At 36.5% G+C, this 22,729-nt stretch overlaps 1 protein-coding gene across 2 annotated transcripts in view; it reads left to right on the top strand.

The window, feature by feature from the left end:
- The window catches only part of HMGXB3 (HMG-box containing 3), a 65,337-nt gene that overhangs the window by 17,532 nt on the left and 25,076 nt on the right, over positions 1-22,729 (top strand). For both annotated transcript variants that reach the window (XM_069102630.1, XM_069102629.1), the window contains 3 exons: positions 9,452-9,955; positions 11,086-11,184; positions 12,047-12,178. In XM_069102630.1, coding sequence (XP_068958731.1) covers positions 9,452-9,955; positions 11,086-11,184; positions 12,047-12,178 — 735 coding nt within the window. The remainder of the gene's footprint in view (positions 1-9,451; positions 9,956-11,085; positions 11,185-12,046; positions 12,179-22,729) is intronic.

Raw genomic sequence — 22,729 nt, 5'->3', positions numbered from 1 at the left:
AAGTCTGTTCTGCTTCTGACCACTGTCTCCTTCAGTCTCTTCTCCCTTTTTATCATTTCTCTCTCTCTCACTCACTCACTCACTCACTCACACACACACACACACACACACACACACACACACGAGCACACACAAGCTCTACCTCCTCATATTTCTTATCCTTTTCCTTCCTGTTTCTCTATTGGGCAAGGTAGATTTTTATGCTCAGCTGAGTGTGTGTATATATATTCTTCCCTGTTTGAAGGAATTCTGATGAGAGTCATGTTCAAGTGTTGCCTAACCCCTTCTTAATTCCTTCGCCCGTTTCCTCTCTGGATCACTGCCTTGTTATGGTAAAGGGCTTGTGTAGCTCAGTGTCGTGCAGGGTCACTTAAGATAGACAGGTCATAGTGGAGAGTTCTGACAAAAGGTGATCCACTGAAGAAGAAAATGTCAGACCTGATGGACAGTATTAAAACAATAAAAACAGAGATGTGCCCCTCAGGTTGGAAGGTTTCAGAAGCAGAATAGATTAAGAAGAGGTGGCAAGAATATACGAAAGAACTATACAAGAAGGATCTTAACATCACTGATAGTGGTGTGGTTGCTGATTTAGAGCCAGACATCCTGATGAATGAAGTCAGGTGGACATGTGTTAACAATAAGGCTAGTGGAGGTGGTGGAATTCCAACTGATGATGTGGTTAAAGTGCTGCACTCGATATACTAGTAAATTTAGAAAACTTAACAGAGGCCATTGGTTTGGAAAAGGTTAGTTTACGTTCTAATCCTAAAGCAAGGCAATGCCAGGGAATGTTCAGGTTACTGAATAATTGCACTCATTTCACACACCAGCAAGGTTATGCTTAAGATTCTGCAAACTAGACTTCTGCAGCATATGAACTAAGAATTATTAAAAGAATAGACTGGTTTTCAAAAAGGCAGAAGAACTAGAAACCAAATTGTCAACATTCACTGAATTATGGAGAAAGCAAGGGAGTTCCAGAAAAACATCTACTTCTGCTTCATTGACTACACTAAAGCTTTTGACTTGTGGATCGTAACAAAATCTGGCAAGTCTGCAAAGAGATGGGAGTACCATATCATCTTAATTGTCTCCTTAGAAACCTGTATGGGGGCTCAGAAGCAACAGTTAGCAGCCTGGAGGAATTGATTGGTTTAGATTGGCAAAGGAGTACAACACAACTGTACACTGTCACTTTGTTTAGTTAACGTATATGCAGAGTACATTATGAGGAGTGGCCGGGCTGGATGAAGTAAAAGCTGGAATGGAGGTTGCTGGGAGAAATAACAATAATTTTAGCTATACAGATGATACTACTCTGTTGGCAGAAAGTGAAGATGAATCAAGAAGCCTCTTAATGAGGGTGAAAGAGGAGAGTGTAAAAGTTGGCCTGAAGCCAAAAAATATCTACAATCTGGGCAACTGGTACCATTACTTCCTGGCAAATAAAGGGAGAAAAAAATGGAAGCAGTGTCAGATTTTATATTCTTGGGCTAAAAGATCACAGCTGGTGGTGACTGAAGCCATGAAATTAAGACACCTGCTCCTTGGAAGGAAAGCTATAGCAAAACTGGACAGCATATTAAAAAGTAGAGACATCACCTTGCTGACAAAGGTCCTATAGTAAAAACTATGGTTTTTCTAGTAGTGATGTATGGCTATGAGAGTTAGGCTATGAGGAAAACTGAGTGTCACTGAACTGATGCTTTTCATAGGTGGTGCTAGAGAAGACTTTTGAGGAGTCCCTTAGGCAGCAAGGAGATAAAATCAATCAGTACTTAAATTAATTCAGGCTATTCACTGGAAGGTCGAAGCTTAACTACTTTGGCCATGAAATGAAAAGGCAAGATTCATTGGAAAGGACCCTGCTGTTGGGGAAGATTGAAGAGAAAAGGGGACAGCAGAGGATGAGATAGAAGATAGTGTTATGGAAACAATGAACATGAACTTGGATAGACTACAAGATAGTAGGGCCTGGTATGCTGTGGCCCGTGGGGTCACAAAGAGTCAGACTCAACTGAACAACTCAACAACACCACCCTCTCTCCTTTTCCCTTCCACTATAAAAGCTCTTCCTTGTGCACCTCTTTCCCCCCTGCTCCATTCTCTCTCTCCCTTCCCCCTGCTCCATTCTCTCTCTCCCTTCCCCCTGCTCCCTCTGTGTCTCTCTTTCATACCCCTTCATTTTTTGTTTTTGAGATTATCCTAACAGTGGACTCACACCTTTGCCCTCTGTGTAGGCTTCTCACTGCCCTACTAATAATAAAATTCTTAGGAGTTGCATGTATTGTCTTCCCATATAGGAATATAAGCAGTTTAATTTTACTGAATCCCTTATGTTTACTTTTATGTTTACCCTGTGTTTCTCTTTCATGTTTACTTTTTATGCTTCTCTTGAGTCTGGTTGGAATGTTTGCATTTCATTTTAAAATATAAGTTGGTTAATGATTATTCTGTGCATACACACTGACCTCTTCAAATCAATTCCATTTTCTTCCTTATTGAAATCAGTTTCCCTTGTGTCTTCATAAGTTCTTTCTTGAGCATCTCCCAACAATCCTGGGTTTACTTTCTCTGTTAAATTTTAATCCATGGTTTCCTATCTATCTTTCCTTGGAATCCTTTGAAATATTCTTTCCCCAAATTCAAAATACATGTCATACTGGATTTCCTTTCCTTCTCTGTTAAATACTTTACTAGCAAGTGGTCATTGTTCCTGAGGATTCCCATCATTTCCACTCCAGCAACCAGTTGTTCTCTGTTAGTGAGACTCAGATTCAGAATAGAATTTCTTCGTGTTGGTTTCTCCACCTTTGAAGCATCAAATTATCACTAAAGCAAGTCAAGAAATGATTAGCTACTCAGCTCAAGAATGAGAGTGAGCTTATTAGCAGGTGTCTAGATAATGAAATTGTTCCATCGCTGTTATATCTGGCCACTATTACCAGTTTTGTGATGGATTTCTCAAGAGTTCTCATCTGTTAACTTTTTTTGTACATATGGTTGACTCTAGTGACAAAATCACTTCAGTTTTTCCTTCTATTAACTTACATCCAAATATCTTTGTCATATTTTCCTTGCTGGTTTTTATATTTCCTCACTTATATACTTTAATGCAGAATGATATCATACCCCTCTCCCCCACCTTTTGCCTGTTCTATTTCCTTTGAATAAAGTATACTATCTAGAGCCATATTCCAGTCTTGGGTCTCATCTCACCAAGTCTCAGTAATATCTATGAGTTGGTCTTCTTGTATTAAAATCTCTAGGTTATAACTTGTCTTGTTTATGTCCTAAATTTTAAGTATTTGCATTTGATTTCTTATTAGCTGCTCTCTGTGGTCTGTAGATTGGGAAATATACATAGTCTTTTCCCTTCCCAATTTTTAAAACCCTTTTCCTTAGATTTGTAAGACACCTGGCAAATACTTCAGTACTCCAATAAACCTGCCTTTTCATACTGTAAAGTTCTGTTCTCAAATTCCATCGTAGGTCTTCTGCAGAGAATATACCCATCACTCCAAAGGCCTTTTGCTACTTCTTTTTTATCTTGGAATAATTTATCCCTGGCAACTTTGGCATCTTACCACTTGGAAGAGATTCGTGTCAGCCTTGGAGATTTAATTGTTTATCCTTCCAGCTAAAAGGTTTATAAACCTGTTAAGTAAAGCTAATCCTGATACTTATCCTTGGAGGATCTCTTATTTACATTTCTTTAATTAGAGAAGTACCCTTTTATTCCTATTATTTGGATCTTAACCAGGCAACGAAGTATAAATTGCTAGAGTGCTGAAACTGAAGTAAGAATTCTTGGGTTTAAATATGTGATTTGACATTTAAGCAAGCTGTTTGACTGGGCAAGTTATTTAACCTCAGTGCATTTTATTTTCCTTACATGTTAAATAGGGGTAATATTTGTACTACCTACCCCCTAGGGTTGTTGTTGGTATAAAGTATTTTGTAAATCTTAAAATGCTGTGATCTCTGAGTTATTGTTACTCCTAATATAATAGTTCTCCCCTCTCCCCCGCTTTGCTAAACTCTCATTTACTTTTTCTTTCAATAGTTTTTGGTGTAGAGCCTTGCTGTTGGGTTTTTGAAAACCTACATTATGTACATGTTTACCACTTCTAAGAACTGTAGGTTATCCAAGCATGTTTTTCTTTTTATAAATCATTTTGCTTCCATTCTCCTCCTTCTTGCTAGGTTTTTTTTTTTTTAATGCCCCATGATCCTATTTTTCATTATAGATTCCACCAGTTTTCCTGGCACAGGAAATAAGTTTGTAGTTCTAAAGGTCTTCCTGGATGCTTATTATATAGTGGAGGCTCATTAAATAGTCTTCTAGTCATACAGTGACTGGAACAAGTTTTGAACATTTTTCTTAAGCTTTACAATTTCACTTAAGTCCCTTCTAAGTTCTTTGATGAGTGTCATCTAATCCTAGTGGTTAATATTCCTAATGGTTAGAGTTCATGGAAGGACTTCCTTAGTAGGTAGCTCATTTCTCCTTACTATAGAGCTTTAAGAAAAGGTCACAGGACTACTTAGGAGATATGTTGTAAGAGGTTCTTTTTCAGGTATAGGTTGAACGAGATGGCTACCTTGGTCTCTTCTAACTCTGAAATTCTACGATTCTGTGGTCTATGTTTAGGCTTTAGTATAGGTCTTTTGAACTATAGTATGTTGAATATTTTTTAGTTTGCTTCAAAGGACAATTTGGGAATAGTAACTAACCTCCCTAATATCTTAAGAGTTCAACAGATATTTGAATGAAGATAGTCTCTTTTCTCTTTTTTCTTCTTGAGCCTACTTTTCATATCAATAAGTGCTTTCATTGATTTTTCACTCTCTGGCTTTCTACCTTTGGATTTAAAGAACCTTTCATAATTAACATTAGTATCCTTTATAAGGTCATCCTGTAATTCTTTTTTTGTCCACCTAATAGCTGGTTTGCACTTGATTTGCTACATTTTGTGTGCCTCCCCATTTCCCTCATTTGGATGCTTTCCTTTTTTTCTTTTTTTTTAAAGACATCTGTTTTCTCTGAAAAAAGCTTCCTTTGCAAATTAGCCAAGCTTTATTATTTTTCTAGTTCCTAGATTCTTTGATCCTTTTATATGTAGTTATCTTGTATATCCAGGAAGAATTTTAAGTAGCTTCCACATTCCCTGTGTAGATCTAGTCCTTTTTGGCTATTTTGCTGTTTTTCTAAGTAATGTCTATATTTTGTAGTTCCCCTTTCTAAAATTGAACAAGCATGTGATTGAGATCTTTGGTTTTTCCCTCCCAACAGAAAGTTGGTTTCCCTTGTGTTATGATTACTATTATATGAGGGTCTACTTATGTGCACATTTTCTACTAATTCTTGTTCACTATTTAGGATTATGTACATTTCCTTTTTTTGCTTGTTCTGGAAGCAGTAACTTATCTACTTTAGAAACCTCTCATCCACCTCTCACTACTGAGGCATTTTGCATAGCAATCAATATTCTGTATTATTACTGCTGGCCTTGTTAAGCAGCTTTGTCAGTCTCATTTAATATTATTAATTCAAGTCTGGCAGAATTTAGATTTAGACCAACACCTTAGACAGTATTTCCTGATTGATTCTAAATACATAGGTGATTTTAATGTTAAAGATCATACTTTTTTTTTAAATTAGAAAAGTAGATTGTATACTTCACAGATACTGGTAGGAGATATTTTCTTAACCAAACAAGAGATAGATGAGGTTACAAAAAATAAAATAGATAATTTTGATTATATGCAACTGAAAAACTTCTGTACAGACAAAATTAATACACCTAGTCAAATGGGAAAAAATAATCTTTGTATCATTTCTCAGATAAGGTTTTGGTATCCAAGACATGTAAACTACATATAACATTATGGATTGTATTATCATATGTTGCAATATATATACCATATATCACATCCTATAATACATATTGTATATGTGTTAGTCTTTTCTCATTAGATAAGTGGTCAAAGGATATGAACAAACAGCTCTCTAAAGAATTGCAAAGTATTAATCATATGAAATCATTCGAAATCCCTAATGCTAAGAAAACTACAAACCAAAACAATCCTGAGATTTCACTTTACACCCTGCAAATTGACAATGATGACAAAAAATGACAGTAGTCAGTGTTGGAGGATTTGTGAGATGATAGGAACACTATTACATGGTGTATCAGCAATGCCATATTCACAATGCCTATGGAGATTACAGATATGCTGATATAATTATCCATCACAAAATACGTCATGCTTGCCATATGGGGGAATAAACTAGAAAATTTATTAAGATACCAAAAGACTGAGTCCCAAAACCAGAAAGTGAAAGCCATCAGAGTAGTTATGACATTGGCACAGGTAGATAAAGTAGAAAGCACCCACATTTTCAAGCCTTTAAAACAGAACAGGCTACCTCAGGCAAAGGTCCTCCTCTCCCCACTCACAGCAACCACCCAGCGTCCGGGAAGCACGCTCCCAACAGCTCCGGCCCCTGGCAGTCCTCAGCAGGAGTCCTTAGCAGAAATTCTGGCTAACTCAAAAAGGGCTTTGCGCTGCCGCTGCCTCTGCTGCTGCCGCTGCTGTTGCCACCACTGCCAGCACCGCCAGCCACAGCAGGAACTCTAGGTTGGCTTCTGCTTTGTCTTGCTCCGCCCCTTCCTGCTACGTCAGCAAGTCCAATGGGGCATGGAAGATCTTTAAATCCCGTAACCCTTACACATGGTTAGTGGAGCTGTGAAATGGTATAGACATTTTGTAAAGCAGTTTGGAATTATGCAAGTAAAGAGTCTAAATGTCCATACCCTTTGAACCAGAGAGCCCATTTCTAGACTTATGCCCCAAGGAAAGTCATTGATAAGAAGAAAATTCCTGTATACATCATGATATATTTTATAGCAGTACTTTTTATGATATCAAACAAAGAACTGGAAACCTGGTAGACACCCCTTAATTGGGCAATAGCTAAACAATTATGGTACATGAATGTAATGGAAGATTACTGTGCTTTAAGAAATGATGTGTGTCTACTAGGTCTGCATCTCAAAGACATTGTAAAAAAGGGAAAAGGACTCATGGATACAAAAATATTTATAGCAGCTCTGTTTTTGGTGGCAAAGAATTGGAAATTGAGGAGATGCCCATCAATTGGGGAATGATTGAACAAGTTGAGGTATATGAGTATAATGGAATACTATTGTGCTCTAAGAAATTATGAGTAGGCAGATTTCAGGAAAACTTGGAGACTTATATGAATTGATGCTGAGTGAAATGAGTAGAACCAGAAGAACATTGTACACAATAACAGCACTATTGTGTGATAATCAGCTCTGATAGACTTAGCTCTTCTCAGCAAAGCAGTGATCTAAGACAATTCCAAAAGATTCATGATGGAAAATGTTACCCACATACAGAGAAAGAACTATGGAATCTGAATGCAAATTGAAGCATACTATTTTCTCTTTATTTTTCTTTCTTGTGGTTTTCCCTTTTTTTCTGATTCTTCTTACACAACGTGACTAATGTGGAAATATGTTAATATAATTGTACATGTATAGCCTATATCAGATTACAGGCCATCTTGGGGGGAGGGGGCAGTGAAGGGAGGGAGAAAAAATTTGGAGCTCAAAATCTTATAAAAGCAAATGTTGAAAACTAAAAAAAAAAAGTCTTTTGTAACTCTAGATTCTATGAACTACCAGGTATTTAGCTTATTTCTAGTTTTTCCCTAATATGAATAAATAAACATTTGTACAGGTAAAAAAAATAAATAAATGATGTGTGTGATAAATACAGAGAAGCGTGACAAGAACTATATGAACCAATGCTCAGTGAAGTAAGCAGAACCAAGAAAATAATATATACAATGACTGTTAACAATGTAAATGAAAAGAACGACACATAACAAAATTCAAAAGCGAATGTGAAAATAAATAAAAATATCAAGGATCACTTGAATGAGAAAAATGGGAAGACACCCTTAACCCACACCTTTGTGGAGGTGGGAGGCACATAGGTTTGGTACATTGGGTACATTGCACATGTTTTCAGACTTTTTCAATGTATTGACCAATTGTACTGATATTTTTTCTCTTCTTTCTCTCTTTAAAATGCTACTTGTTTTATGGGATGGTTCTCTGGGAAGGGGGAAAAAGGGATGCTAGGGAAAATTATGGTATTAAAAAATATATTAAAAACTTGCTTAAAAATATTATTAGCTCAGTCTCACTTTTGGTAAGATGCCTTTTTACCTGCAACAACAACAAAAAAAAAACAACCCACAAACCCTTACTGAATCTCATTAACTTGTTTGATATCTAATTTATTACTTTATGGTAATGCTGTCACTTTATTCCCAAATCTTTATTATTTAAATATGGAATCCTTGTACTATTTTCTTTATATAGTAACATTTTTGTCCTGTTGTCATGCATAGTCTTCCTCTCATATATATAGTGTCATATTGTCTTCCGTTTGTCTAGCTTGGTACTTCCTTGAGAGGATGTAGCCAGGAAGGATTATATCACATTGACCCACTTCAAAGTGGACCAAATTTCTAAGAACTCACTTATTTGTTGCTGAGCATTTCACTTCTCCCATTTTGTTTATTTTCTGTAAAGATAGTTGCACATTCTGGCTTGGCATCAGTGTTACTTTGGTGATTCTGGGTTGATTGCTTTAGTTAGGCTAAAACATAATTCACCTGAGACCAAAGGTGCTATAGTGAAATATAGAGTAGTGAGCTGGGATGGTATGTGACATTTACTGTGGTCTTATGACAGCATTTTGGAATTTTCTCCATTTCTCTTTTGAAAGTTGTCAAATGAGAAGATCATATCCTCATTCTGTTTTGTTTTTTTTTTCCATTACTACATTTTAAAACAGATTTTTTTATTGATATATATTTTTTATATCTAGAATTTTTCTCAGTATTTTTCTCTTTCCCATCCCAGAGAGCCATCCTATTTAACAATAATATTTTTAAAAGCGGAGAGAGGGAGAAAGAAAAAAAATTGTACGTACAGTACATAGACAAAGGATTAAAATGATATGCAGTGTATCACACCCATGGACCTACCTTTGGGGTGATATATATATATAGTAAAAATATAATTTTGCAACATCCATTTTTTATTATTTTGTAGTGGTTTTTTCCATAGACATTGTTGTCATTGTATTTCTTATAGCATAGTAACATTCCATTATATTCATGTACCACAGTTTGCTTAGCCATTCTCCAATCGATGGGCATCTGCTTTGTTTCTAATTCTTTACTACCACAAAAATTCTTTGCTGCTTTAAATATTTTAGTGTATTTAGTGGCTTCTTATCAGTGACCTCCTTAATGTATAAGCCTAATGGTGGGGTCTCTGGGTCAAAGGGTCTGTACATTTTAGTTACTTTATTTGTATCTTCATTTTTTAATCCCCAGAACTCTAAGCTATCTGCACTGACTGCTGTGGTCCCAGACATCCCAGGCTTCCGCAAGATCCTCCCCCGATCTGATTATATCATCATTCCCAAGAGCACCCTTCAGGAGGATCAGAACTGCCAGCCCTTAGAACTTTGTGTGGCTCAGGGCCCAACCAAAGGGATACCAGTTCCCTCAAGGGCTACTCAAGAGACGCTCCCAAGCATTCTGTCTGTGGAACCCAGCCAGGCGGGTGCCCCAGAGCAGTGCATCACCATTGAGGGGCTGGCAGAGGAGGTGGGCCCTCAGCCTAACAGTGTCCAGGAGATGGTTACTTCAGAGATCTTATCCCATGATGTGGTCTTGGAGGAGGCTGCCCTAGAGCTGGGAGAGAACCACCCTTATCAGACAAGTCTGGTCATTGAGGAAACCCTTGTGAGCAGCTCCCAAGACATCCCCAGTGGAAGTTTGGCTGTGTCGCACCCCCAGGTGGGGGATAATGTATCTGTGGTGGCAGTGGTGAGGGTAAGTGAATTAAGTCTTGATTCCATATATTTCTATCTTAAGTTATCATAGTACCACAGTTATCTAGAGTGATTCATGTGGGAAAAAGAGACCTACAGTTAGTGTTTCCAGCTTCCTGTCTTGTGAATGGTGTGGAATTCACTAATTTGCTTATTTGAGGACCTTAAAGCCCTTATATTTTGTTTTCTTTTAATTTTCAACAGCTTCCTGTTGCCTAATTTAACTGGAATTAATTTGATTTCTTTCAGAAAAGATATAAAGTTGGTTAACATCAGTCTTAGGGTATTCATTTAAAAGCAATTTTTTGGGACTCCAAGTCAGGCTATGTCCCAAGGCCCTAAAACCTCAAGTATTGCTTACATTTGTGTATTTACTCTTGCTTTTAATTTGGATATAGTAATACCTATGGGAACAAAACTCTTTAAAAACAAACTTAGCCTGGAATTGAGGGAGTTGGCGGAAGTTAAGCAGCATAGAAGGAAGTGTTTTTGTCTGAGGTACAGGTCTCTGTTGAGGAGAAAGGACCTGGGTCTTCCTTGAATAGAGATCCTGGCTCCTAGTCTCAAATAGTCCGGTCATCTGGGTGTTGGGAAGTTGCAGTGTAACCCCCCTCAGCACCCTCCTCCCTTTGCAGCAGAAGTGGAAGTACCCCCCTGAGAACTCAAGCTCACTTTTACTGTGAGTGAATGGGATATCTTGCTGACATGTAGTGAGAAAGTCAGAAATCCCTGTGTTTCAGCATGTCTTTGTACTGCTATATTTTCTTGCTATAACAGAGATTTGGGCAATAGGAGTGTATCATATATGACTGTTACAGAAGAGCCCCTTTCTGGTTTCACTTTGTTTTTCATTCTGTGTAGGGGATGAACTTGGTTTAACTCTACGTTTCTTTTAGAATTTGCTCTGTAGAAAGCAATGGACACTACTTGCTCCATTTCAATATTAGAAATCCTGTGACTTTCTTCTTTAGCTCTTACAAGGATGGCATAGCATTGAGAGCATTCCCTTAAAGTACCCAGAGCTAGAGTCACCAGTATGGGACAGAAGAAAATGCTGTAGAATGGGAATCTGAAGAGCTGAGTTCCAATGCCTTTTCTGCCCTATGAACTCTTTCTAATGTGTGTTTGTAGGACTCCAGTGAAAGCAGTTCCTCAGCACCGACCACACAGTTCATCATGTTGCCTCTGCCAACCCACTCGGTTGTGGAAAACTCTGCCTCTATCAAGCTGGTTAGTATAGAGGGAAGAGTTATGGAATTATTTAGGGCAAGGAATTTATACTTGGTCGAGATCACTGATGTTGAGGATAATGTGAATTTACTGCCACCTTTCTGGGAAGTAAGAAAACTTAGTATCATAGAATGTTATTTAGAAGATACCTCTTCATCCTACAGAGAAAAAGAGTCAGAGTCCAGCAGATGACACTAAGTTGCTTACAGTCACATAGTTAGTATAGAAGTCAGGGATAGAATCCAGGTCTTCCTGGGTTCAAGAACTTTTTCTGCTCTATTATACTCCTTCTGGACTCACTTTTTCCTATCTTTTTGGTTCTGTGTTTATTTTCTGGATTGTCATTTCATAAATTATTGTGCATGCTATTTGGGTGTGTGTGAAACAAGTTAAACACACCTGTCCAACTAGACACATTCCATCTCAAAACCTATTATTAATGACTGGGCCTGAGAAGAAAGAACAGCCCCACAGACTAGATATACATCTTTAGCTTCTGCTGCTGCCACCAGTTTTCCCAAAGGAAATTCTTGATTTTTTGGTCAAATTAGATGAAGAGGCAAGGGCTAAACAGAGAAATAGCATTATCCAAACCGGGAGTCTGGAGGTTGTGTTCCATTCTCAGCATTGCTATTAACTAGCAGTGTGATCTTGCACGAGTCACTTCTTTTCCATGAGCCTCAGCTTCTTTTGTAAAATGGGAAAATTGAATGGATGTCTCAGGTGCCTTCCATCTCTAATATTCTATGATTAATTCTACAGGTACTATCCTTGTGTGAAATGATGCTATTATTATGCCTATAAATGTAACCAAGGCTGATAGAGTTCAGAATTATTAATTTTTGTCTTCTCTCCTTCCAAGACTACCACTTACACCCGAAGGGGCCATGGGAACTGCACTAGCCCTGGTTGCTCCTTCACTTATGTTACCAGGCACAAACCACCCAAGTGTCCAACATGTGGCAACTTTTTAGGAGGGAAGTGGATCCCGAAGGTAAGGTCTCCTAAATACTTTTTATAAACATGGCAAACTCTAAATTACATGCTTCTTTATTCATCAGGTAACATTTTATTTGTTTATAATAATTTGTTAGGGACTTTATACCAACACCAGTTGCATTTAAAGTGATTGTTCAGTACTTTCTAGTATAAGTATTCTGTTGGTGTAGATTATAGTACTCTTAGCTTCATGGATGTCAGTGGCTAAAAATTCAACATCTTGCTACCTGTCTGGTGATGAGCTTCAACATACAAATATCTCCAATAATTTAATGGTTACTTCTTCCAGATCCTTTTCATTCTTTTTTGTTCAGTCACAAATGAATAATTTTGGAAATTCCTTTTCTTGATGCAGATTGCAACTCATCCATTTCTGCCTCCATTATGTGACTCCCATAAGCTTGCCGCAAAAGATTCACCCAATGTGTTTGATTTTCCTGAAATCTAAAGGGTTCCAGAACACTCTAGCTGTTCTCTTGTCATCCCTTGCTCTTACTACATGGCCAGCCCACATTATCTTTCTATCATTACAGTTTCTTGATGACATCCTCTACTTCTGTGATTCCTTGGAGTTCCTCATTGGTTACATATTTTTTTCCTATTATCCTTCTTCCATTTGTGTCCTTAAATGCTCTTAATGATTTTGCATAGTTAGATATCCTACCAAACTTTCACCTTGGAAGGACCAAGTACATCATTTGATACACACAAAATGTATTGAATTGGATTGAATTGTTTCAATTATCTACCATATCTTTTTTTTCATAGTTATTCCTTTTTTAGCTTTTTACTAATTTTGGTCTTAACTCTGACTGCAGATGGTGGCCTGACTGCAACAAAGATTCACACATCAGTAACAATAATTTGCTATCTATTAAAATATATGTCTCATTTTAATGTTATTTGGTCTATGTAATGTCTAGCATCTGTGAATTTTTTTTAAGAAAGTATTTATGATATAAAGAAGTGAGACTGCTGTTGTGTAGCTCTCTCAATCCTTTCTGAACCATGCTTTCTTAAAATTTCTCCTTATCCTCACCTTTTATTATCTTTGCTTTGAAATCATCAGGTGTGTTGTGTGTTGATTTCACTTGGAGACTTTTTATTAGGTTCTTCAATGAATTTCTTCTCTTTATTAAAACTCATCCTCAGCAACCAATAATGGTGTATAAGATACAATTATGTTAATAGTGATATTTTTTAGGTACTTAATCCTAGTACTACAATATTTGATTAGCAAGTGTCCCATAAAATATTTCCTGCTGCCCTTTGGTGTATGATAAAACACATTACATCAGCTCCTTCCTTTGCCTCTTTTTGAAAAATGAATTAATTTCTTTATTTTTAGTTTTCAACATTCACTTCCATAAGTTTTAAATTTCTTCTACCTCCCTCTCCTCTCACCTCTCCAAGATGGCATGCATGCACTCTGATATAGACTCTACATATACATTCTTATTAAACATATTTTCATGTTAGTCATGTTGTATAGAAGAATTATAATGAATGGGAGGAATCACAAGAAAGAAAAAAAAAAGAGAGCAAATAATATGCTTTGATCTGCATTCAGACTCCATATTTCTTTCTGTGGATGTGAACGACATTTTCCATCATGACTCTTTTGGAATTGTCTTTGACTCTTCAAGTAATATGTACGAAAATGAAAATCCTTTCATTTAGCTACAGCTTCTTTCTTGTAGCTGTCTCTTTTGAAGCAGGCAAGCCAGGTGAAGGAGCATGGCACCTCCAGGGGAACCCAGAGGCAGTCTGTTACATAGACCAGACCACCACTGTCTCCCCCAGGTGCTTGTGGAGATGGCCCTATCTCTAAACTAAGAGCTGTGAGATCACAGGGTCCTGATATTCCCAGCTGGGGCTCTTTGATGGGGCCTGCTTTCCTTTTCACCCTTGAGCAGAGATCACAGGTGCTTCTTCAGCCCTGCCTATACAGCCATCACCTTGGGAAAGTTCATTTTTCAGATGCATCTGTTTCTGCTGATTTCTACCTTGGCTACCAAAGATTCAGAAATTAAAGCTTTTGGTACCATTTGTTCTCATTGTTTATCACAAAAATATCCAGGTTAATGTGATTTTGCTTCTCTAGCAGCAGGTCTACCAGTAGTAAAATGAAAGTTTATAGGTGGTATGAGAACCGCATAATTCCTGCTGCCCCTTTCCTGCCATTCTGCCACTAATATTCTCATTGGAGAAACAAGACTGAAAAGAGAAATTGAAAATTTTTTTTTCATGTCTTGCCATGGCTAGTTTCCTGGTGATGTCCCTCTCCACGTTTAGCTAGATTGATTTTTGGAAGCAGACTGTTTCTAGGACCATTTCTGGCATGGTAGAACCTGCCAGAGATTGCATTTTGCTGCAGTGGCCTTCAGGAAATTAAGGTGATGTCCACATCACACTAGTGTAAGAGTAGGACTTTGTGTAGAGCAGCCACAAAAGTAACATTTTGGCAAGTTAGAGCCATCTGATTATATTCCTCAGGAAATTCAACTATGTTCATCCTTGTTGAACATATGAAAGAAATACAAGACACAATCCCTACCATCGTGGACTTTACAGTCTAATAAGTTAAAAAAGAAAAAGTAAAAGGACCATACATATGAAAAAGATAAGGAAAGAACATTGGTCTCAGGTTTAGAAGGCCTGGGTTTGACTTCTGCTTCTGCCATTTACTAAATGGATACAAATCTTTTAGTTACTCTAAGCTTTAGCTTCCTCTTCTTTAAAATTGGGATGATGCCTTTTGGGAAATGTCTAAACAAATTTTGACATGTGAATGTAAAGTGATGTGTAAATTACAGGAAGCAATATTTGGTTTTATTTTGTGACAGCATTGGTCGTGTGTATGTCTGCTTCTGCTAACACTAAAGTGTCTAATCTCAACTCAGAAAATGTCTGATCTTGACCAAATGAAATTAGATCCATTTGTTTTCCTAGTTGTCAGTTTGAATGCCATATTTTGTGCCATACTTATGTTTCAGTACTCTCTTAGTTTTCTGAAGAATGTACAAAATGGACATTCAGAAATTTGTAGAAGTTGTAGCTCTTAAAGAGAATGTCAGTGAGTTAGATTTTTTTTGTGTGACTATTGATATGGGCAAATTAAATGTTTAAAGGATCACAACAATCCCTAGTAAAGCAGAATCACTTCCACTGAAGTACAAATGAAAATGTAATCAAAAAGGGAAAATAAAGCCAAGAACAAGAACTGACAAAAAGTTGCTGCAAAACAGCTTATTTAGTTCTTGGAAAGCAAGCAAAGACCTTCAAAAGGACGTGGCAACTGGAAGGGTTGTTACTGCTTCATCTGTTTTATGGCATAGGCTTTTTGAAGTTGAAAGAACAAGGAGAAGATCAGTTTGAAAATAAAGCAAAACTGTTAGCCATTGCTGTGAAGAAAAAAATGCTTTTTAATGGGCAAGAGAACAAAGACTGGAGTAATTTTTGCTGATAACTCATTCTTTAAAGTCTATAGCAAAATTGCCATCAGAAGAAACCCAAATGAGCCTGTAACCTCTGGGCATCTTCACCAGACAGTAAAACTATCACCCCCTGCATGTTTTGGAGTTTGTGTTTTGTTAACTTCTAGAAGGCCTGAAAATCTTGTTCTCATTAAGGGAATGGTGAAGTTTGACAAATAAATACACTTAGGGACAGAAATTATTACAGAATTATTAAAATGGAGATATCTCTTCATATCAGGTCATGAAAATTAAGAAATTTATCCAAGAGATAGAGAACTAAATACAGACAGTTCACTGTAAACTCACATTACACAAATTTGATTTTACATAAAGAATTCTGAGAGAAATTCTTATCCCCCAAATACCTTTAACTTTACTATTAGCAATTTTACAACAATTTTACAATAGTGTGCTTGTGCGCTCTCCCTTGCCTCTCTCTCTGCTTCTACTACTTACTTTGGTGCTCTGCAGCCTTCCACTCCATCCCCCGTAATCCCCCCCCAAGAAAAAACCACTCCAAGTGAGAGGAGAACAGAAAGACTGCCAGGTTGAGGCCTTGGCTTGAGACCTTCGGCATCAAGACAGGAGGGAGACCTTTGTCCCACTTTGCTTGTCTAGCCTCTATGTGTCTGTCTTTCATTTATCCACATTTGGGTACTGAGTGTCTGTTCCCAGTCCCCACATGTCACCTATCCTCTCCTTGTGTCTGTGTCTGGCCCACACGTTCTTCATCTTGGTTCTGGCCAGTCCCCAATGTGGCTGGCCCCAGCCTCTGTGTGTTCCTCCCGCTTTTCTCTGTCTCCAGCCACCACAGGTCCTTGAACTATGTGTTGGCCTCTTCCCTTTACAGGCATGTGTGGGTGGGCAAATTTGCATTATGTAAAAGGTATGGGGAACTGCCCACTTAGGTTAAGCAAGAACTGTCTGTATCATGCTTTAATTAATGGCCTGAGTATTCATGTTATTTAAACTCCATTGAAAACCTATAAACTGTAATCAAGACTGGTTTTGGAAAAATGGTCTCTTCAAAGGTACACTGACTAAGCAAGTATAATAAAAGTATAGCTTCATAATGAAGAATTAAACAATATATCAACACTAAGAAGTAATATCTTTGTTTTTTTAATGTCTTTTACCAAGCTGTTAATTCTCTTTTTGTAATTTTCTTGCATTGCTTTCATTTCTTTTCCTATTTTTTTCCTGTCTCTTTGATTTTTAAAAAAATTTTTTTTCTTTTTATCACTTTAGTTTTTGTTGGGCTTGTGTGCAGTCTGCATTTTTCTTTGAGGTTTTGCTTTTGTAGATAGTTTCATGTCATTGTCTTCTTCTGAGTTTGTGTCTTGGACTTCCCTGTAACTGCTGTAGCTTTTGATGGTCGTTTTTTTGGTGGTTGTTTTTGTTCATTTTTGTAGCCTTCTTTTTGACTTTGAACTTTATATTTTTATTTTATATTTCATTTTCTGGGTAAGAGGAGTTCCTTCCTGTTTTCATAGCTAGTTCTGGGGGGGAGGAGTCTGTTAGTTTTCAGTGTTTCTAAAGTGGTGTGATTTAGGGAGAAGTGTGGTTGCCACTCTCCTGGTCTGTACTCTGGTCCTTATCCAGGTAGAACCCCTACTCTCTTTCATCCATAACTTCTCTACTCTCTAAAACTGTCACCCCATAACCAGGTAGGGCCCCTGCTTCCTTGTGACCAACTGCAAGGAGTCCTCTCTGCCCTGGGCACAGCACCAAACAAGGAGTAACTAACCCATCTAGTAATGCCTAAGAGATGGTGACTTGCTCTGACACACACAGTCCCATTCCATGAACTGAGTCTGGAAATAAGAATAAACAGAAGAAAATACTGTGTAAAATGAAGAAAATACTATGGATATAGAAACAGAAGCCAGAAAAGTAGCATAACTCAGCAACAAGTACAAATAGAATCTCATGGAGAGAAAAAAATGGATTAGCTACAGGGGCAGCTGGATGAATTGAAGTAAGAGATGAAACAATGCAATTACAGTTGAAATAAGATTGATCTCAGGAGGAAAATAATGGAAAGAGGAATAAATAGGAGATAGAAGTCTTTACCCAAGCAATAGACTCCTTAAAAAATAAAATGGAACAATCAGAACTCAGTGACTTTTAAACAAGAAATATTAGAAAACATTTTAAAATAGAAGAAAATATAAGGTGTCTATTATCAGATAATCAACAAACTTGAAAAAACTGGTTGAAGAGAGATAATTTAAGAATCATTAGACTTTTGAAAACTGTGACTAGACAAAAAAAAAAAAAGCTTGGATATGATCTTTTGAGAAATTAAGAGCACGTCCAGAGCTATACGAACCAGAGAGTAAATGCAAAATAGAAAAAAAAAAGATCCTGAAAGAAACCCTAAGCTGAAAACACCCAGGAGTGCCATCAGCAAAAATTTTGTAAATATTCCTGATGAAAAGATGAGAACTGAAAAGAAATTTGAAATGTAAATTCAGGAATCAAGAGAAACCTCAAAAGGTAAATACTTTGAACATTTAGAGCTGACCAATGATCAAGTGCTACCACTCTGATATAAAGAGGAAAGGCCAGTATTCTTTAGAATCCCAATGCATTCAGGTATTGAAGAGGGAAATGAGAAACTTGGAGCCTGGGTATGGTTGTGCTATTTTATTGGTTTAAAGAGAGTGAAGAAGAAATATACTGGAAGAGAAATAAGAAAGGAAAGGAGCTTATTTTAGTTTATGTGAGTATACAAACATGGAAGGAGGGATTGAAGTGGACAAAGGAGGGTGACATATTTGGTATAAAACTCATTAGGGAAATGGTAGGACAAGGAGAGGGGAATGCCAACGTTCTTTGCAAAGATGGAGGTGAGGAAAAAAGGGAAAATATGTCAGGTTATGATGGAGCAAAATACGTGGTTAACAATGAGTCATAACAGTGAGTGTAAGTAGGACAAATTCACCCATTAAATTGAAAGAGAGTAACAGCGTGGATTGAAAAGCAGAGTAGAGCAGTATTTTGTTTATAAGAAATACATTCAAAAATGAATATTCACACAATTAAAATCAGTGAGCAGAATTATAATTCAGGTAAATTCAATAAGAAACTCATGAACTTAGAAAAAGTAAAACAAAAATATTTTTAAAAAACAAAGATATAAAGGGATAGTATCAAAATTTAGTATGTTCATATAATGTTATAATACCTAAGTATTTAAATGAAAAGTTAATTGATTTCCAAGGATATATAGATAATAAACTGTAGTAGTTGAGGGCTTCAGCTTGCCCCAACTAGAAAAAGTAACAAAAAGAAAAAGTACTGGGAAAGAATTTTAGAAATGTAAGGTAATTTAGATTTCTGGTGATTACTGAATGGAACAGAAAGGAACATTCATATTTCTTATCTGTGAGTGGCATCTTTACAAAATTCATCTTTAATAAAGAACATAAGAATGATCGATTCAAACTTGAATAGACACTAAATTTAATTCTAAAGAATTGGTGCGTCAAAGAACAAATTATAGTGATAGTAGATAATTTCAGCAAAGAAAATAATACTACAACAACATGTCAAAACTTTCACCATGTTTCCCATGTAGTCCTTTGGGGAAATTTTTTAACATCTAACATTCCTTAACAAAGGAGAAGCAGGAGAAATCAGTGGATTTGAGCATTCAACAAATATCCAAAAACCTCAAACACAGGTGTAAAAATTTTGAAAGTCAAAGTTTAAGAGATAAAAATGATTGAAAATAGTAGGTCATAGCTAATGTTTTTTGAAAGAGAAAGGAAAACCAAATCACCAACTCCAAAAATTTTAAAATTTACAATAAATTAATAGATAATAAGGAAATTATTGGAAAAGATTTTTCCCATTTGTATACCAACAAAACTGATACTTGAATGTTTACAAGAATATGAAATACCCAGATTAATGGAACAAGGAGCAGAGAATTTAAATAGCCCAGTCTTAGAAAAAAAGAAATTAAATATTTGTTTTTCTCTCTTATTAGATTGAAACAAGACCCCCTCGAGGACAGAGACTCCTTTTTGTCTCTTTATATATCCCCAGTACTTAGCACAGTGCCTGGCATAGTAGGTGCTTAATAAATGTTTGTTAGCTGACTGAACATGCCCTAGGAACTTCCTTTTTGGACAAAACAAAAGCTAATTATTTTTATTTTCAAGTCACAAGTTTTAAAAATTAATCTGTCCCTTCCACTGTCCCCTTTGTTCTCACCTCTCCCAACTGCTCATTGAACAAATATATTTTTTTAATCCCTCAATTGTTATTGTTGAATCATTTCTATCATGGCCAACTCTTCATGACCCCATTTGAGCTTTTCTTGGCAAAGATCCTGGAGTGGTTTGCCATTTCCTTCTCCAGCTCATTTTACAGATGAGGAAACAGAGACAAACGGGTTAAGTGACTTGCCCAGGGTCATACAGCTAGTAAGTATCTGAGGCCAGATTTGAATTTAGATCTTCCCTACTCCAGTCCCAGTGTTCTGTCCACTGGGCCACTTAGCTTCCTTTTCCCTTAATGCACAGCTGTATGGTCTGGCAAAAAAAGTTCCCATATTAGTCTGAAAAGATCTCTTTTTTCGTTTTAATTTCATCATCTCTCAGTAGGTAAGTGACATTCTTTTGAACTCCTGGTTTATCATTGCATTGATAAAAGTTTTAAAGTCTTTCAAAGTTGTTTTTCTCTATAATATGACATAAATTGTTCTCACTACACCCTGCATGTTTCCTCTGAAATCGTCATTATCATATTGTATTATAATATCCCATAATGTTCATATACCACAGTTTGTTTAGCTGTTCCTCAGTGGGAAGACACCCCCTCTGCGTTTCTAATTTTCGCCTACCACAAAAAGAACTGCTATAAATATTTTTGTACATGTTGATCCTTCTTATAGGCCTACTAGTCATATAGCTGAATACAATTTGGAAACTTTCTGGGAACAGTTGCAAATTGTTTCCCAGAGGGTTGATCCAATTCAGTCAGTCAATCAGTAAGCATTTATTAATCACCAACTTTGTGCCAGGCCCTGTACTAAGTGCTGATAATACAAAGAAAAGTAAAAAGTAATGTCTCCTCCTGAGGAACTAAAAACCTAATGGGGGAGACAATGTGCAAATAACTATTTATAAACAAAGTATATACAGGATAATTGGAAATAATCAACAGAGAGATGACATTATAAGGACTTCTTATAGATTCTGTCTAGGATTTTGAGGAAACTGGGTGGCAAAGAAGAGGAAAGAGAGCATTCCATGCAGGAGAGACCAGCTAGAGGAAATGGCTTGGAGTCTGGAGATAGCATGTCTTGTTTGGGAACAGCAAGGAAGTAAGTGCCACTGGCTCAAACTGTAATTGGAGAAGGAAGAGTTGTTAGGTGTAAAAAGACGAGAAATTTTTTTTTTTTAAGCAATTGGAGTTCTTGCCCAAGGTTACAAGGCCAGTTTTTTTTGTGTGGGTGTTAAGTATCTGAGGCTGGAACCGATCCCGACTCCGGGGCCGGCGCTCTTACTGCGCCACCTAGCTGCCCCAAGACCAGAAATTTAGTGGAGAACAGGTTATCAAGGACTATGAATTGTGAATTCATAGCTCTGCCAGCAATGTATTAGCTTACCTCTTTTTACATAGCTCTTCTAATATTTATCCTTTTCTATCATGTTTACTAGTCTGATAGTTGTGAGATGAATCCTCAAAATTATTTTTATTTGCTTTTCTCCAATTATTTGTGATTTATATTATTTTAAAATGTGATTGTTGATAACCTGGCCTTTTTTCCTTTGAAAATTACCTTTTCACAATTTTTGACTGTTGGAGAATGGCTCTTAGTTTTATGAATTTAAATCAGTTTCTCATCCTGAAAATGAGACCTTTGTCAGAGAGATTAGTTGTAATGATTTTCCCCGGTCACATTATTCCCTTCTATTTTTTACTGGATTAGATTTGTTTGTGAAAACAAAACTTTTACATCTTACATAGTAAAAATTGTCCATTTTATTTTGTGTGATCCCATCTGTCACTTGTTTATTCACAAATTTTTCCTCTATCCTCATAGATGTGAAAGGTAACTTTTTTTCTTTGCACTTCTAATTTTTTATGATGTGACCATTTATATCTAAATCATTATCCATTTAACTCCATTTTGATGTATGGTGTGAGGCATTGATCTAAACCTAATTTCTGTCAGACCACTGGCCATTTTCAAATATTTTTGTTAAAGAATGAATTCTTCCCTCAGTAAATGAAATCTTTGGGTTCCAAGGAACTAAAAGAAAAAACAAAAAAAATCCCAGATTCATAGGTGAATTCAGAGAATTATAAGATATTCAGAGAATAATTATTTCCATTATTACTCAAATTATTTCTGAAAATAGGTAAAGAAAAGAACTGCCTAAGCTCCTATAAAGCAAATAATGTCCTAATACCTAAGGCAGGAACAAATAAAGCAGTGATAAAAGTGGAAGGCCATTTTCCAAGATACACACAGGACTTATATGTATACAGCTGCAAAACACACTTTACTGAAATAATGACAGACTTAGCTATTTGGAGGGCTGTTAATTACTCATGGTAGGTTCTTATCAATAAAATAAAAATGACAGTATTTTGTTACCAAATTCAATACAATATCAAACTGAGTTTTTTTTTTATTAGACCTAGGAAAAATAACAACACAATTTATCTGGAGGAAAAAAAGTCAAGAGTGTTGAAGGGAAACAATAAAAAAGGTAGGAAGAGACCTAGCAGTACCAGATCTCAAGCTGTTCCACAGAGCAGTAATCATCAAAACTTCTTTGTTGATTTAAAAAAAAAAGTTTATCAGTGAAACAGATTAGGTGCACTGGGAAGTAATTAAATAGTAGTGTGGTGTTTGATAAATTGAATTACTTGGTTAAGGACTTATTTCACAAGATTTCTGTGAAAATTGGAAATCTGTCAAATCACATACCATATACCACAATAAACTCCAAATGGATGTCTGATCTAGATATAAAAGGACCTAGAAATAAAAGAGGTTACACAGATAAGTAGGTATAATGCCAGCCTTGAGATAGAAAAAC

The sequence above is a fragment of the Petaurus breviceps genome, unplaced genomic scaffold (assembly GCF_028583685.1).
Source record: "Petaurus breviceps papuanus isolate PSGF00001 unplaced genomic scaffold, PetGlider_PUasm1.0 551, whole genome shotgun sequence".
Lineage (NCBI taxonomy): Eukaryota > Metazoa > Chordata > Mammalia > Diprotodontia > Petauridae > Petaurus > Petaurus breviceps.
This window is presented reverse-complemented; position numbering and strand designations above follow the sequence as displayed.